Genomic DNA, 15,564 nt, shown 5'->3' with positions numbered 1-15,564 from the left:
CATTGAGTATGGAATAACAAAATAGCAGAGTTAATAGGCGCTCATTTATGAAATCCCCATCTTGCTAAATACTATATGTCTAGATCTAAGCTGAGTTTGCTACCTCTTTTTTTACCACTTCCGGTATATGTGGTCATTTGTTTCGGCTGCCTCTGTGGAGATATTTGGCATCCACCAGATCAAGTTCACTTACTGCTATCTTCATTGGATGCTGTGGTTTCAGTTTATGCTTTCTATCCATAGCCAACTTAGTGTAAGCAAAAATAACAGTAGAATTTATTTCATCTCTCACAATGGAATAAACAAACACTGTGTCTTGGTTACTTTTCTTTCATTGCTGAGACAAAACACTTGACACTCAAAATGTCAGGAAGGAAAGATTTGTTCAGCTTACGGTTTCTGGAGATTTCAGTCCATATTCCACTGGCTCCAAGGTATGGCTAAAGGGCAACTCTTCGTAACAGCTGTAAGTGACAAGACCATAAAGGGCAAAAAGAGAAGAGCACACCTCTTTCCCTCCCTTCTATTGTATGCCAGCTCCCAGCCCCTGGGTGAGTGCAGCTGTCACACCACCAATCCTAGCGCTAGACAATAAACCAATCACAAACACTAGACTCAGCCATGATTGCGTGAGGTGTGGGAGAACATCCAAACACAAACCATAACACACTGTTCTGAGTTCTCTGCATTTATTAATATGTTTAATCTTCACAGTAGCACATGAGGTAGGTACCAATATCCATGAGGAAAATAAGACAAGAATTTAAATGACTTAGTCAGAGTCCCACAGCTGGCAAATCAAAGTCAGGAGATAATCTAAGTGTGATGGTTCCTGGAGGGTTGGGTTTGATGGCAGAGTATTAGTAACTTTGTTTTCTCCTTTGTCACATACAGAGGAAGCTGCACTTCCATGTATAACAAACTTACCAGCAAGTGGAGAACCAGCCACTAGCCCACATGCCACCTCACACCAACCCAAAGTGACTATGGAGAGGTGAGTCAAACAACTGGGACCTTTTCACATATTACACCAAAGCTCTGTTTTTACTTCATCAGAATTTCCTGAACCTGGCAAAGTTTCGAAGTTTTAACATTATGATCTCATTTTTATTTTGATTTTTATTTGGGTTATGAATTTAGAGGGTGGTTTTGTTTTGTTTAGCTTTTAGCTTTTTTGAGACAAAGTCTTTTATTTTAAAGAGGGTAAAAATTAAACACAACAAAACAAAACATGAGAAAGTAATGTAAGAGGCATAAATTTCAACAAGACAACCAGAGATCTTCACTATCTGTTATATTGTCTCTTGTTTTCTTCCAAATAGTTGTCTATATCTTCATATACAGAAAATTCATACAAAACAAGATAGTATAAAACTGATCTGAATGGGATGAGGAAGGCGTTTTAGATCTTCAAGACCAGAGAATAAGGAAGTCAACAGCAGCTATCATAGTGTCTCTCATTCTCTTCAAAATAGCTGTCCATAATTTCATGTATGTTGAAATTAAACAAAACAAGCAGGCTAAAATCACTCTGAACAATGAATAATAGTATTGCTGGATTTCACATCATGACCCTACGGAATCAACACTGGGTATTATAGTGTCTCTTTTTCTTCAAAGTAGTTGTTCATTTCATCATGCTGTATATAATCAGTTCTCATAAACTGTTTATAGGTTTCATGCATGCATGAGTCTTTACGTGTATCTCTATCCTTTCTGTATTAGAGGGAAAAAACAAAACAAAGCAAGACAAAACAAAACAAATTCCTATAAACACATGAAACGAAAAAGTCATATAAAACCACAGTATAAGGTGATCTACAATGGTTACTGTGTTGTCTCTTGTTATCTTCAATAGAATGTCTATATCATCAGGCATAGTATAATTTAATATTGCAGTACATAATATTAATAAAAACAAAACATTGTAGACAGTGTAAGCGGGTAATAATCAAACCAAAGTGGGTATCCTAGTGAACCATGTCATCTTCCATGTAGTTGCCTGTACTCTCAGACTTGATTCTATCAATCATAACAGATTCAAATAAAATCCATCAATACAGAACAGTGGTCTAACAAACTAGATTCAAATAAGATAACAGTCATGATAAAACAGTGTAAGTTATACAGGGCTTCAGATTAAGTTAATAGGAAATTAAGGATGATTACTATACTATATCCTGCTATTTTTGAGGATAGCTATCTGTGCCCTCAAATCTAGTACAAGTAGACAAACTTGAACCAAATATAATCCATTAAACAGAGCGGTGTGAGTAGTGTGGGTTTGAAATCTTGATACACTATTAACAGTATCTCTGCCTTCTTTTTTTATACTATTCCTCCCCTTTCACTGCCACAGGGTGCACTGCGCATTTTGGGTCCCACCAACTCCCTCATTTAGATTGGGGGATCAACCTGCTATTTACCTAAGTGCTTCCAAACCTTCTCACTCCTGGACTTGGTCTCAGGTTGTATTCCTTTACCTACAAAAGTCTCAAGGTTTTCCTTTGTTATAGCTGAGTAGTTCTCTACTGCACATAAGTATCCTGTCTTTCCAACCTATCTGCAGGTGCTGGTCAAGTTGCCCCTATTTCTCTGGTTCCCTGTCACATAGAGCATTGTTTTCTCATATTTGATTTTCAGTTGATAAACCCTTTTTCAGGTTAATTATATTTCCAGAGCATCTCTGTGGACCCTATCTCCTGATCTACTCTGCCTGTGTTTCTTTTTTTTTAGTATATCAAGGCCACCTATGTTAGAGATTATAGCCAACCTTCTCTGCCTCATTTCTGTTATGCTGTTTTTCTGCTGTTGACTGTCTACTTTTCTCCTTCATTCCACTGTCTGCCCCATTCATTGAGGCCTCTCTGTCACTGTTTGAGAAATCCTGGTATTTTTTTTTTTTCTCTCTAGAATGTTCTCCAGTATTCTCTGTAGGGTTGGGTTGGTGGTCACAAATTACCCCAGTTCCTCTTTGTCATGGAAGCATCTTGTTTCTCCATTAATTTCTAAAGACAGTTTTTCAGGGTACATCAATCTGGGCTAGAGGTTATTTTATATCGGGGCTTGGAATACTTCACTCCAAGTTCTTCTTGATTTGATGGTCGGCGTTGAAAAGTCTGCTGTGATTTTGATGGGTTTTCCTTTATAGGTGATCTGTTTCTTTTCTCTAGTGGCTTTTAATATTCTGTTCTTATCTTGAATTTCTGGGATCTGGGATTTCATTATTATATGTCTGGGTATAGCTCTGTTTTGGTTGTAAGTGGCTGGAGTTCTGTATGCCTCATACATCTGAATATCATTTCCTATGCTTGGGAAGTTTTCAATTATTGTGTTTACCCCTGCTTCTTCACTCACATTTTTCATTCTTAAGTTATAGATCCTCTTGTCATCTTCTAGCTGTTGTATTGTTACTGCCTGTTTCCTTGTTATTTTTATGAGATCTTTCCTTTCATGATGATACATGCAAACCTATCTTCAAGTTTTGATAGTCAAGCCTTAGTTTCTTTCAAGCAGTTTTGCCAGCTTTCAGTGGCATTTTTAATTTCCTGGTAATCTCTTTGAATCTGCTTCATGTATTCTAGGTTTTCTTTATATTCTTCATAGAATGTTTCTCTCCTTTTTTTTGTGTCCCTCCATTCTTCCATCTGTGTCTTCTTGAGAGGTGCTTAGCATTTATTTTATTAATCTTTCTATATCTTGCCTTACTTGAATTAATATTTCAGTTTTGAGCTTTCTATAAGTTTGTGAAGATATCTCTTTATGTCTGCTGATGCTGTGTCTGATGTTGCATGTTTGCTGCCCTCAGTCTCTTCTGTATTGACCTCTCCTGGATCAATACTCACTGGGTTGACGGATGGGGGCTTTTTCTTATTTCTTTCTCTTGTCATGATTTTGGTTTCTTCCTAACAGATGTATAGTGGAGGTCCCAGCCCCTTTCCTTGTTGGTTATGTTTCTTCTGAAGCACACTGGCTAAGGATTTCTGCCCTCTCCAGTTTGCTGTTGATATTGAGGTGCAAGCAGGGGCAGTGTATGCTGGCCCCTCCCTTCCAGGCCAGTCAACCTCCCGGGGCCTTCACCACGTTAGTGTGTGCCGCGTGTACGGCATCAGTTTGGGACTTATTGGGTCCCAGCCAGGAGTGTGACCCAGGGGCCAAGCAGTTCCCACCAATCTGCTCTGGGTAGGGAGTAACTGACCAAAGTCACTGCCTTTCCTTGTTCATGCCTGTCCTACCCAATTTCAACGTGTCATCCAGTTGGTTGCCCCTTTCCCATGGGAGGGTCTTACTGCAAGCACTCGCTGCGCGTTAGTGCAGGTCCCTCATTGGTTGTATTCTCTATTGGGCTTGCAGATCCCTGACTTCAGCATGACCTGGGCTCTGGTGAGTCGTGGCGGCACAGGTTCAGGCCACGCTGGCAAGTCATGCCAGTGTGGGTTTGGGCAGCTCCAGTGAGAGCACTGTGGCTCCTAATCTTAGCTGCTCTAGTGGTAGCCCCGGGACTGCTTGTTTGACCAGCTCTTTTCCCTTTAGTTTCTTCCTGGGTTAAGAAGATGCCTCTCCCTCTGTCTGGACCTCTCCAGGATGTTTTATTTGAGCATCTGAGTTGTCTCTCTCAGGGAAGCTCTGTATCCTGCTGCATACCAATCCGCCATCTTTAGCTCCTCCAAGACAAAGTCTTAATTATGATGTTCAGGCCTTAAACTCACTATAGCCACATTGGTCTTAAACTCATGGCAAATCCTCCTACCTTAGCCTTCTGATTCTTAGGATTACAAGTATGCACCATCATGCCTGGCTAGGGTCTTTAATTTTGGGTAGTTTAGAACTCTAAGAACAAATCAATATCTTTTTTTCTTGTGTCTTCATGGTGTGGTTTTAGTGACTATTCATATTATAGGAGGTAATTTGTTAGTTGTCTTTGTATGTATTTAAACTTATCTGGGTATCCTGATCCTTTAAATAGCATAAGACAAGTATATTTAAGGCCTATAATGAGTCACAAGATTGTTTCATAATAAAAATAATGTAGATTCCAATATTTTTTTGGTACCAGAGCTTCATAATAAAGAATCAAATAATTCCTAACAACAATTAAAAGAAGAGCTAAACCAGGCTTGGTACATGCCTGTATCTCAACAATCTGGGAGACTGAGGCAAAATGATCTCAAATTTTAGCCCAGTGTGGGCAACTTAGCAACCAAGCAAGATCCTCTCTCAAAACAAAAACTTAGAAAAGGGCAAAGCATGTATCTCAGTGCAGAGACCCTGAGTTCAATCCCCCGTACCACTGAGAAAATACTTTTCTCTTCCCTTTGTATCTATATCAATAGTGTCATAAGGGCATTTTTTAAAATTAAAAAAGTAGAAGTGTAGCCAGTGCCTAAGTACCTAGTCATGGAGAACTTGTAGAAATATTTTTAGTAGTGTTCAAAAATTTTAGCTTTGACTTTTTAAAAGTGTTAGAATCTACTTACATTACTTTATGAAATTTTCAATCTCTAGTGTGAGGGTGTTTGCTACCAATAGAAAATTGAAATCTCTCAAATTGTTTTCTTAATCTAAAAATATACACTACACAATATTTTATAGTATAATTGGCAGCAACAAAAAGATAAGGGAAGATATATTTTACTGTTTCTGGTATTGCATGATGACCTGCTATGAATGCCTTAGTACAGAGGGCAGGTTCCCACTGATTGGTTCAGCTCTCTGCCATCTTCATTGACTGCTTTCATCCTCTGTTCACGTCTTCCTGCGACAGTAGAGCTTTTTTTGACATACTGCAATATCAAAGAGAATAATTTCCTGAAATATCTTAATACACTCTCAATTATGTTGAATAAATTTGTCATAATTGCCTAACATATATATTAAATGGTATATTTTTAAGTTGTAGTTTGATTTTCAAAAATAAATCCAGTCCCACTTGCTATAATTTTTGATGTGCAAGTCCTTGACTTCAGAGATTTTTAGGAAAGCATAAAATGCATCCCAGAAAGAATTATATTTTAATAGAGAACAGGCAATACATATTACAGCTTATTAAACTGATAATTCTGTCTGATCAGTAAAATAAATTTGCACATCAGGGGGTGCACACCTGTGATCCCAGCTACTTGGAAGTTGAGGCAGGAGGATCACAAGTTCAAGGCCAGCATGGACAAGTTGGCAAGATCCTGTCTCAAAAAATATAAAGGGCTGGGAATGTAGCTGAGTGGTACAGCATCCCTGGATTCAATCCCCAGTACTGCTCCCCACCAAAAAAGAGAAAAGAAAAAGGAATTGCCTTAGCCAACTGTCTGTAGTAGCAAAATCACTAAGTAATTAATCATTATGTAAGAATCTAAAACATAATCTTATTATGTAAGATGATATGGATAGTTAGACTACTTTATTTTTAGTCTTCTCTACATGGAAAAAAAATCTACAGTTCGTAAGTAAACTATTATCATCCTTTATTACCCAAAGAATGAATCGTCCTTTGTCATCCGTATAAGGTGATCCCTGTCAAACCTCTGGGAAAAGGCTTTCACCTAATCAGTGGTTCTATATTAGTATCAGATATAAACATCAAAATATTGGAGTAATTTGACAAATCTATTGGCCTGCCAGATGTGCTCACACACACACCTATAATCCCAGTGCTCTGGGAAGTGGAGGCAGGAGAATCACAAATTCAAGCCTAGCTATCTTTGAGACTTATCAAGATATATCACTTTTAATAAAAGTTACTTCTTATAACATGATTAATAACTATCAAGAAATAAGGTCCTGGCTCTGATGAGCCATATGGACTGTCAGATTATGGCCCTGCCCTTCTCTGAACAGGATTTGGATAAAATATTCAAGAATTTTACATCCAGCCTTTGCTGACTGGGAATTCAAGAACCGATGCTCCTATCTAAGAGGTCACACAGATCTGTATCCCTAACCCCAGTGACTCCAGTTTTTTTTTTCAGTATCTGCTGGTCTCCCTGTTCCCTGAAGACTAACTGACTGGTCATCCAAACCATATGGCATAATTAGTCCTCTAATTGCTAACGGGAAGAGCAGGTGGGCGTGAGGCGGGGCGATGAGTCAGTGGGTGACTCATGTCCGAGTTAGATCCCAGGCAGGCCTGCAAGGTAACAGGGTTAAGATGGCTTGGAAGAAGGGCTTTGGAAATGCAGCCCTGTTCTTCACCTTTCTGCTTAAACTCTTTGGGTGGAGAACCAGAACTATTCTCTGGCGCTGGAAAACCCATGGGTACTGGGAAAGAACAGGACAGGACAGGTGCTGTCATGTGCATGTGAGCATGTGTGGTTGTGTCCCCATGTGTGTCACACACACAGTGTCAAGCCTCCTTCCCCCTCCTCAGTGAAATGGGAACAAAGCACCATCACACTAGGACTTTTATGTTCTTTCACGGAAAATATTTTCAGACTTTGCAGTGCCTTGTGAAACATTTAGGATAGGTAGCTTTTTTTCTTTAAAAAACTTTTTTTTACAAGATTTAATTAACAAAAATATACTAAGATATTCAAGTCAGAAATGCCTCAGAATGTGTTCTACAAGTTATTGTTTCTCTTCAAGTAACCTTTCTTTAATTGGACAGAAAAGACACCCTCTTAAAAAGCTTTTTTCAGTGGACAAGTTGGATTTACATTAGCTTTATTTTACCATTGGAGGCAGTGAGGAAAGATGACTTAAGTTCAAGCAGTTGGCACTCCTGAGACTGCAGGTAGTTTACTGAGCATTGAACAACGTGTGAAGATCGTGCATGGTACTGCTGCGCTCAGGTGAAACGAATGCTAACAATACTTCCAGCCTTCCTTTGATGGAGAGTCATTGTTTCATTGCAAAGTAGAACATAGTAACTGGGCATGCAGTGTCAGCTATTTGGCAGATTGAGACAGGAGGATCACTTGAGCCTAGGAGTTGGAAACCAGCCTGGGCAACATGGCAAGATTCCTAGTTTTTAAAAACTTAGAGTAAGAATATAACATAAAGTGCTGACAACATACAGGGCTGGAAAGAATAACTATCTAAGAGAAAGTAGAGATAATTAAGGATTCGATAACCTGTTCTGTACACACCCCAAATAGGTCAGAGGTACTAAGCATGTCTTACTCAGTGAGGATCAATGTGGGATTAAAGGCAGATTTAAGGGGCAAAGATAAATGTTTGGTCTTGGGATTGTTCCAACCAGCACCAGGTGTCAGTTAAGGTCCTGCTCCCTGTTGTCGTGCTGTGGGGGCAGCAGTGGAGGAAAAATCGCAAATGAGGGTGACTAAGAAGCTGCAGATGTGTGTGTTTTCATGCCAAAAGCCTCCAGAAAATTCTTTAATACTTAATTTTCCTGACAAACGTCTCAGACCAAAAAGAGTTGCAGACAGAACTTCCGAGAGTGACTATGGAAACAGAAAAGAAAGCAACAGAAAAGTTCCGTGTTATGCCAGAACCATCCAAGGTATTAAGCAATAAAAACAAGAGAGCTTTTGGAAGTTGTAAATGTAGAAGGAAGCAACCTTATTTTAAGAATCTATACATAAGATCATCTTTAGCAAATTGTAATATAATAATCAGAAGACTTAAAGACTGAAATAATTACAGTAGACATAAGTGACTCAGAAGACATCACTTAGAGGTCCCTAGCTGAACAGCTGGACTAAGAGAGAGAAATGAGGTCGAACGCTAAACAAGCTGAAAAGAAACTTACGGATTACATTGACAAAGAGCATAAATAAACAAGCAAGTGAAAAAAGAAATTATTTCATAGCCTGGCCCTTCTTACCACAGATGAACTAAAGGTTACTTTTAAGGAAAAAAATTCTAAGACACAACTGGAAGCTGCGGTTCATGAACTTCAAAATGAAAATCTTGAAGACTATTGAATTAATGGAAGGAAGAGATCCACAAGAGGATCATAGCAGACAGTTAAGGACCCTGGAAAAAGCATTAGAAAAACTGGAAAGACAAAAGGAGCAGCACAAAGGAGACCTCTCCAAGAGCTGGAGCTCAGAGCTGCAGCTGCTGACGGAGAAACTCACTCCAAACCTCTCCACCAAGCGAAGGAGCAAGGAGCAATTTCCCGAACCCCTGGCGGTGAGAGGACAGGAGCACAGGGAAGAGCTTGAAACAAGGGAGGTTTAGGGATGCTAAGTTCCAGGTTGCCTTAACTAAGGAAACTAAGGAAAGAAAAGAAAGCATGGGTAAGAAATGAAAGAATCCAAGAGAAAATTGATGTATTAAGCCAGCAATATTTGGATTTAGGACATGAATTCCATATTGCTTTAACTATGGAAGCCAGATTTAAAAGTGTTAAGGTTTTGAAAATGTTGTAGCTGAGTTAGCCAAGAGCAAACATGCTCTTATTCGGGCTCAAAGAAAAGAAAATGAATCTTTAATTAGAGACCTAACTTGCATGTTAAAGGAACAAAAAATAAAACTAGTAGAAGTTTCAAAATTGACACAGGAAACAGAAGTAAATTTACAGAATCACCACTCTTGAATTTTAATTGAAGGCACAGAGAAGAATATTCAAATAGAATTTTTCAACTATGAAAAAGACCATCTTATTTCTGAGCTAGCAGCCAAGGAATCACTAATTTATGGGTTAAGGACAGAAAGAAAAGTGTGGGGACATGAGCTGGTACAACAGGGGTCATGTCTGGATCAAAGCTGTGGAAAATTAGAGACCCAAATTGAAAGTTTATATAGAGAGAATGAAAGAGCATTGCATTGAGAGTAAAGAGCAAAATTATGGAAGACCAAATGGAAACCATTAGAAAATTCAAAGATAGTCTACAAGAAAAAGATGAACAAAGTATTACACGAAAAGGTCACTGAAATAGAAAAACTTACTCAACAACTGGCAGAAAAATCTTTACAGCTGGATAATATAACAAAAACTGGAAGGGCACAAGGAAAGAAAAAATTTAAAACAGCTGAAAGCAAAGGAATTAAAGCAATAAAAGCTTACAGTACACTTAGAAATGGCATGATAAAGGAGAAATTCTAAGTCATCTTGAAACACAAGTAAAAGAAATGAAAGAAACATTTGAAAACAAGGAAAGGAAACAAAGCAGAAAGAGAAAAAAGTATTGAAGTGTAGAAGGATACAATTGAAAAGCTTCACAGTGCCATACAGTCTTTAAAAAAAGTTTGGTCTTGCTGAGCATACACGTGCCTGCAAGTCTCAGCAGTTGACACCTGAGACAGCAGCCCAAGTGCCTGCTTAGCAAGTGCACGGTCCTGAGTTCGATTCCTGGTACCAAAAACTTTGGTCTTTAACAATTTACATAGATGAAATTATACAAGCATCTTAGAAAGCTAGGGATATTAAAAGAGGGCCAGAATTTGAATATCCAAGAAGTTCACAAAACAGCTTATTGAGAACAGCATAGTACCAGAGAGCAAGAGATGTGTTTCCAGCCAGGCACAGTGCCATGTGCCTTAGCCCTATGTAGAGTCCTAGCTACTTGGGAGGCTGAGACAGGAAAATCACTTTAGCACAGGAGTTTGAGACAAGCAGAACAACACGGCAAGAGCCTTTCCCCTAAATAAAAGCTTGGCATAGTGGCCTACACCTCGAAGCCCGGCACCTAGGAGACTAAGGCAGGAGGATCGTGAGTTTGAGACCAACCTGACCGATTTAGTGAGACTCTGCCTCTGAAAACAAACACAAGAAAGAGCAGTTATGTATCTGGCCTTGTCTCTCAACAGCTGTGTGACTGTGTGCCATCATTTACCATTTGCAGAGGGGGCTCAGCCAAGGAGTGAATGGTTAACTGTGGAGCAAGAGCACACAGCTCTGCAGAGTAAATGATTAAACAACACTTGTAAACTAGTGAGGCATGTTGTGGCCAGCTGCTGTCCTCCTGTGTCTAGCCTTGAGACAGTCCCTTGCCCAACCTGCTGTTCTTTTTCCCCTCTTACACTGATACTCTAAATAAAAGCCAAAAAGTTCCTGGCTTTGGTGCTCCTCCTGGAAGGCTCCCTGACACTGGGTGAGTCAGTTGGGAGAGCCCCTCTGGGCCTCGCGGTGTTCAGACCAAGTCTCGTCTTGAGTAATCTTTTCCTCTCTGCACCGCAGCCGCAGACTGTGAGAATTTACTCCTTCAGTGGGAGGTAGGACTGCTCACCTTGAAACAGGTCCCTCTGAAGAGCCACTCCATTGATGGTGATCTGTTCCAAGTGGTAAATTGTCCATTTGATAGGTTTTATTAGCAAAGCAAGACTTTTTTAAAAGAAATAGCTAAAAATACACATACATCACAGTTGACTATTTTTGTTAGTAATGGTGTGATTAATCAGTCTGACTTTTTTATACTATGAAGTGATAAATCTGTTTATTATAAAATAATTTTTGGTTGTTCTAAAAGTGTTCATACTAACTCATTTCTGATTTGATTTTTTGATTTCCCCAGTGCTCCAACTTTGGAAAGACAACCAAATGAAAATGGAGTATCTCTGGAGAATGAAAATTTTGAAGAAAGTATAACCTTACCCATTGGATCTAAGCCATCCAGATTAGATGTCATTAACAGGGAGAACCCAGAAATTCCTTTGAATCCAATTTTGGCATTCGAAGAGGAAGAGACACTTGGCCCCTTGCCTCAGGTAGATGGTGTTCAAACACAGCAGACTGCAGGTAAGCGTGCCTTGCACTCCCTTTTGTGGCCATCAGAAATATGTCACCCACAGAATGAGCTGCTGCCTTCTCCATGTGACCATGGTCATTGAAGCTAGACTTTGTCTAGGGCCCCTCCTGCTTTCCCCCTCAGTGCACAGCGCCCAGCAAGCAGCCCTCAGCCTCTGCTGCTGAGCAATGCTCAGGGTCAGCGTTACTATCAGGAGGTGCTTTGTGTCAGCCAAGGCCGCTCCCCTTAAAGGACAGTCCATGCGGCCTAGTTCTGCCCGCCTAAGAAGAGCTGGGGGATTTTTCTGTTTTTTTCAGATCTTTGGATACTTGAGACTGCCCTTATGTTCTCATACCATTTTTCCCTGCTTTGAATTTGGCAACCTGGGTCATGTTACCATCTTTTTAAAGTGTAATATCAGTGAAAGCTCTGTTATTGTGTTTCTTTTTTGTTGTTGTTGGTTTTTTTCTGTACTGCGTGAGTTATTTTTTCTAAAACCTCAGTATTCAGGTTTAATTGCAGGATTGGCACTTTACAATGAGTGGGTTTAGGGTTGCAGTTCGGGCACTCACCTCTAAAAGATTTGCCATCCCTGCTATGGATGCTGTTGAAACTGAGATTCTCTTCTGCACTGTCTTGGAGGCACTTTACCTGAAATCTTCGTACAAAATGAAGAGTAGCTTCAGGACCCAAAAAGATCAGGAATAACACGAAACATTATTAACTTGGTAGTTATTGCTCCTCAGCAGCATAGTCCTGTCACTTCAGAAATAAGGGAGACAGAGAGAATCCCAGCTCCCTTTTTCAACGTGTTTGAATTTTGTTGCTTTTTCTTCCTAGCAGATCAGTTTGTATTCTCACCTGCATCTGTTGATACCATGACAAGCAGAACCGATTCAGAAATTCAGGATATGTAAATGGAGTCAATATAGAATTATTTGTGGCCAGATTGTTTTGCCTTTTAGATTCCATCTGTGAACCCATAGCAAATAAACCTTTCAGGAAGTCAGTATTGAACCACCCACAAGCTTACCCTCCTCTAATGTACTGACCCTGGAGCAGAATTGCACTTTGATGAACTTCACCCTCTGGATACTGAAAGGTCGCAAAGTCCTTCCCCGGTCTGAGTTTCTGATCTTAACCCTTCAAGAATAGTCTAAATAATGTCATATTGGTGGACATATGCCAGTGTGGTTTCCTCCTTTGTCATGTCGCAGCATCATGGCAGGAGGAGTTCATGTGATTTCCTGCTCCTCCTGGTAGATCTTTTTTTTTTTTTTTTTTTTTTTTTTTTTTTGTCTTTTTCCTTTTTATCGGTACCAGGAATCGAACTCACAACTGCCTGCTTGCAAGGCAGGCACTTATGCTGCTGAGCTAAACCTCCAGCCCCCTCCTGGTAGATCTTATCAAGTCGCCTTGTAAATTATCTGTGAATCCATTTTCCCTGTTCTTCCCTTCCCTTCCCTGGAACCCTCAGTGTCGGGTACTAAGGACATCAACACATGAATGTTTAAATCCCTACCTCCGAGAGACCTATACCTGATATATACAGGGTAGAAGGTAAAAGGTATGGCCTGGGTTAGAGTAAAGGAAAGTCATGTGTTTTCTTTAAGTAGCAGAATTCACTGAAATATAAGGCTGTGAATCCTCAGACAAGTGCCTATTCTTATATAAGACAAAATATCTAACAACATGGTAATATTTTGGAAGTGAAGATACCACTGTCATTTTCTTTCACTAAGATTGTAAATAAGTGTCATATTAATCTGTTCCCTTTTATGTCTCCTCTTATAGAAGTTATATGAACATTTCTTCTGAAGCACCAAAGCAGAAATTGAGTCTCTATGATTAATGGAATTCCTTTCATGCCTCCAAGGAGCATCCATCCCCTCCAGTTTTCTAAAGATTGCTTGACCATCATTTTCAGGACTTTAAAACCAGCCGATTACAACAGACTTTTTAGTAATTTTCGCCAACAGAAAGAAATAAATGCTCCTTGTTCTGCAGTACTTTAAAATGGCTTTTTCCAGTGTGTTCCTTCTTAGCAAACTGATATTTTTCTGCATTCTTTAAAAGACAAGAGCATTTGACTCTAAAAGAAATGGGCTAAGCATGATTTTTCAGAGATATTTTGTTCTTAGAAGCTTAATGTATAAAATTGGCAAAGAAAAGTTCCTTTTGCAATACAATACTTGAAAAATAAGTACCTCTTTTCTCTACAAGTAGAGTGACTAGAGGAGGTGTTTAAATTAAACCTGTTTGTTTAAACATTGTTGCAAAAAGCTCTATTTGTAGAGGCAAATTATAGGCAGACTCCCAGGTTCTTGTAAATGCAACTTGCACTTGAACATTCTGTGAACCCCACTGTCTGTCACGTTCTTTTTGAGCTCCTTTTACAGAAGCACCCTAACAGTTTTAAAATGTGAAAAAGACGTTATTTTTTCAAAGCAAGACCATAACTTACTCACCTCTGACATAATGTATTTATAAGGTTTTTCCAAACCAATCAAATAAACTAGAGCAATGTGACAACACTGCAGATTTGCTTTCTGAGAGGCATTTTACTTCTGACGTTGCTGTGCGAGGGTGTCACTGGTGATTCAGGGCTACTGCTGACGTGTGTATGTTGCTGCTGTCCCCAAGGCTGGTGGGGACTGATCTTTGCCTTATCTGATCTCAAATTGTACAGGGCAGTGGGTGGGTGGGGGTTCCTGTTTCTTTAAGTAAAAAAAGAATTTGATTTTGCTCGTTTCAGAGCAACGAAAACGTGATAGAAGGTGGACCGCGCAGCATACTGGCCAGGGCCTCCGCTGGACCGTCCTCCCGCTGCGTGGCCGCCCACTTCTCACTTCTCACTTCTCATCATTATTCTTCACTTTGCTGCTGAGCCTAGCTGTACAAACGTGCACTTTCATTCACTAATATAAACTCCATTTTATTTTCCCATTTAAGAGACAACTAATGACTAAGTGTAGAAAGAGAGGGAACTCTGAGGGAATCCATGTCTTTATGTGGAATGTTTGAAAAAAAGATAAACTTATACCAGTCTAATGTGTTATTTTGTTAAAGGAAGGATTAGTTCAGCTCCTGGATTGAATGAGAGAATATTCATCTCTTGGACTGTTTCTTTTAAATCCAAGAATATGATCTTTAGCAACAGCTTTGTCAAAACATTAACTTGGGTTTTTTCTTATTTCAGTTGTCTGTGTACACATAGTCATTGTATTAAAAACTCTGTTCAACAAAGTTGTTTTATTTGTTTAAATCAACCTAGCATGAAACACCAAATAAAATATTTGCCATAGTTTTACTTTTAGGATTTTCATATGTCACAATTCAACACTTGGCCTTTGTTGTTTGTTTGGGGAGGAAGTATGTGTCAGTCTGAGTGTGTGTGTGTGTGTTCCTGAGAATCAAACCTAGGGCTCTCAAATGTGCTGTAGTGTATTGTTAGTTTCCAAATTGCCCTTGATTTAACCTCAGTGACCTTCTCCTGGCTCCCTGTTGAGTTGACAGATAGCATAGATTTATTTAAAATGTCAAGCAGTAGTTCCTCCCTGCCCCCAAAATACCAGAGATTGAGTCCAGGGCCTTGTGTGTGCTGGGCGCCCACCAGCTCCATTCCCAGTGCTGTCATTTATATTTTTAAACTTGTGCAATCATTAGCAAACTGAAATTCTTCTAAGTAATCAAGTTTAATTAGAGAAAATAGAAAATTTCTAGCTATATTAAGAGAATATATAGAGAATAACTTTGACCTTTAGAACAGCTAAATTGCATTCTGTCTAGCTTTTAAAACTATATTCCTCTACTGACCTTGAGATCATCTGTAGGGCTCCACATTAGGGAAAGTGCTAGGGGATCAAAGGTGACCCTCACTATAGGCTAAGGGTCCAGTAGCTTGCAGTTTGCTTTTATAGCATTGTAAACTGTAGGCCAA

General features: G+C 39.4%; 1 protein-coding gene and 1 pseudogene across 9 annotated transcripts in view; both read left to right on the top strand.

The window, feature by feature from the left end:
* Map7 (microtubule associated protein 7) overlaps positions 1–14,934 on the top strand; it is a 168,198-nt gene extending 153,264 nt beyond the window's left edge. For all 9 annotated transcript variants that reach the window (XM_063233001.1, XM_063233005.1, XM_063232999.1 and 6 more), the window contains 3 exons: positions 895–994; positions 11,412–11,635; positions 13,419–14,934. In XM_063233001.1, coding sequence (XP_063089071.1) covers positions 895–994; positions 11,412–11,635; positions 13,419–13,429 — 335 coding nt within the window. In that variant the 3' untranslated portion in view covers positions 13,430–14,934. The remainder of the gene's footprint in view (positions 1–894; positions 995–11,411; positions 11,636–13,418) is intronic.
* Positions 1,002–11,468, top strand: LOC134472092 (leucine-rich repeat and coiled-coil domain-containing protein 1-like; annotated as a pseudogene).
* Positions 14,935–15,564: the final 630 nt, after the last annotated feature.

Source organism: Cavia porcellus, unplaced genomic scaffold (genome assembly GCF_034190915.1).
Source record: "Cavia porcellus strain 051 isolate PalLab524CR breed Dunkin Hartley unplaced genomic scaffold, mCavPor4.1 scaffold_22, whole genome shotgun sequence".
Classification (NCBI taxonomy): domain Eukaryota; kingdom Metazoa; phylum Chordata; class Mammalia; order Rodentia; family Caviidae; genus Cavia; species Cavia porcellus.
Note: the sequence above shows the minus strand (reverse complement) of the source record. Positions and strands in the feature narration are given on the sequence as shown.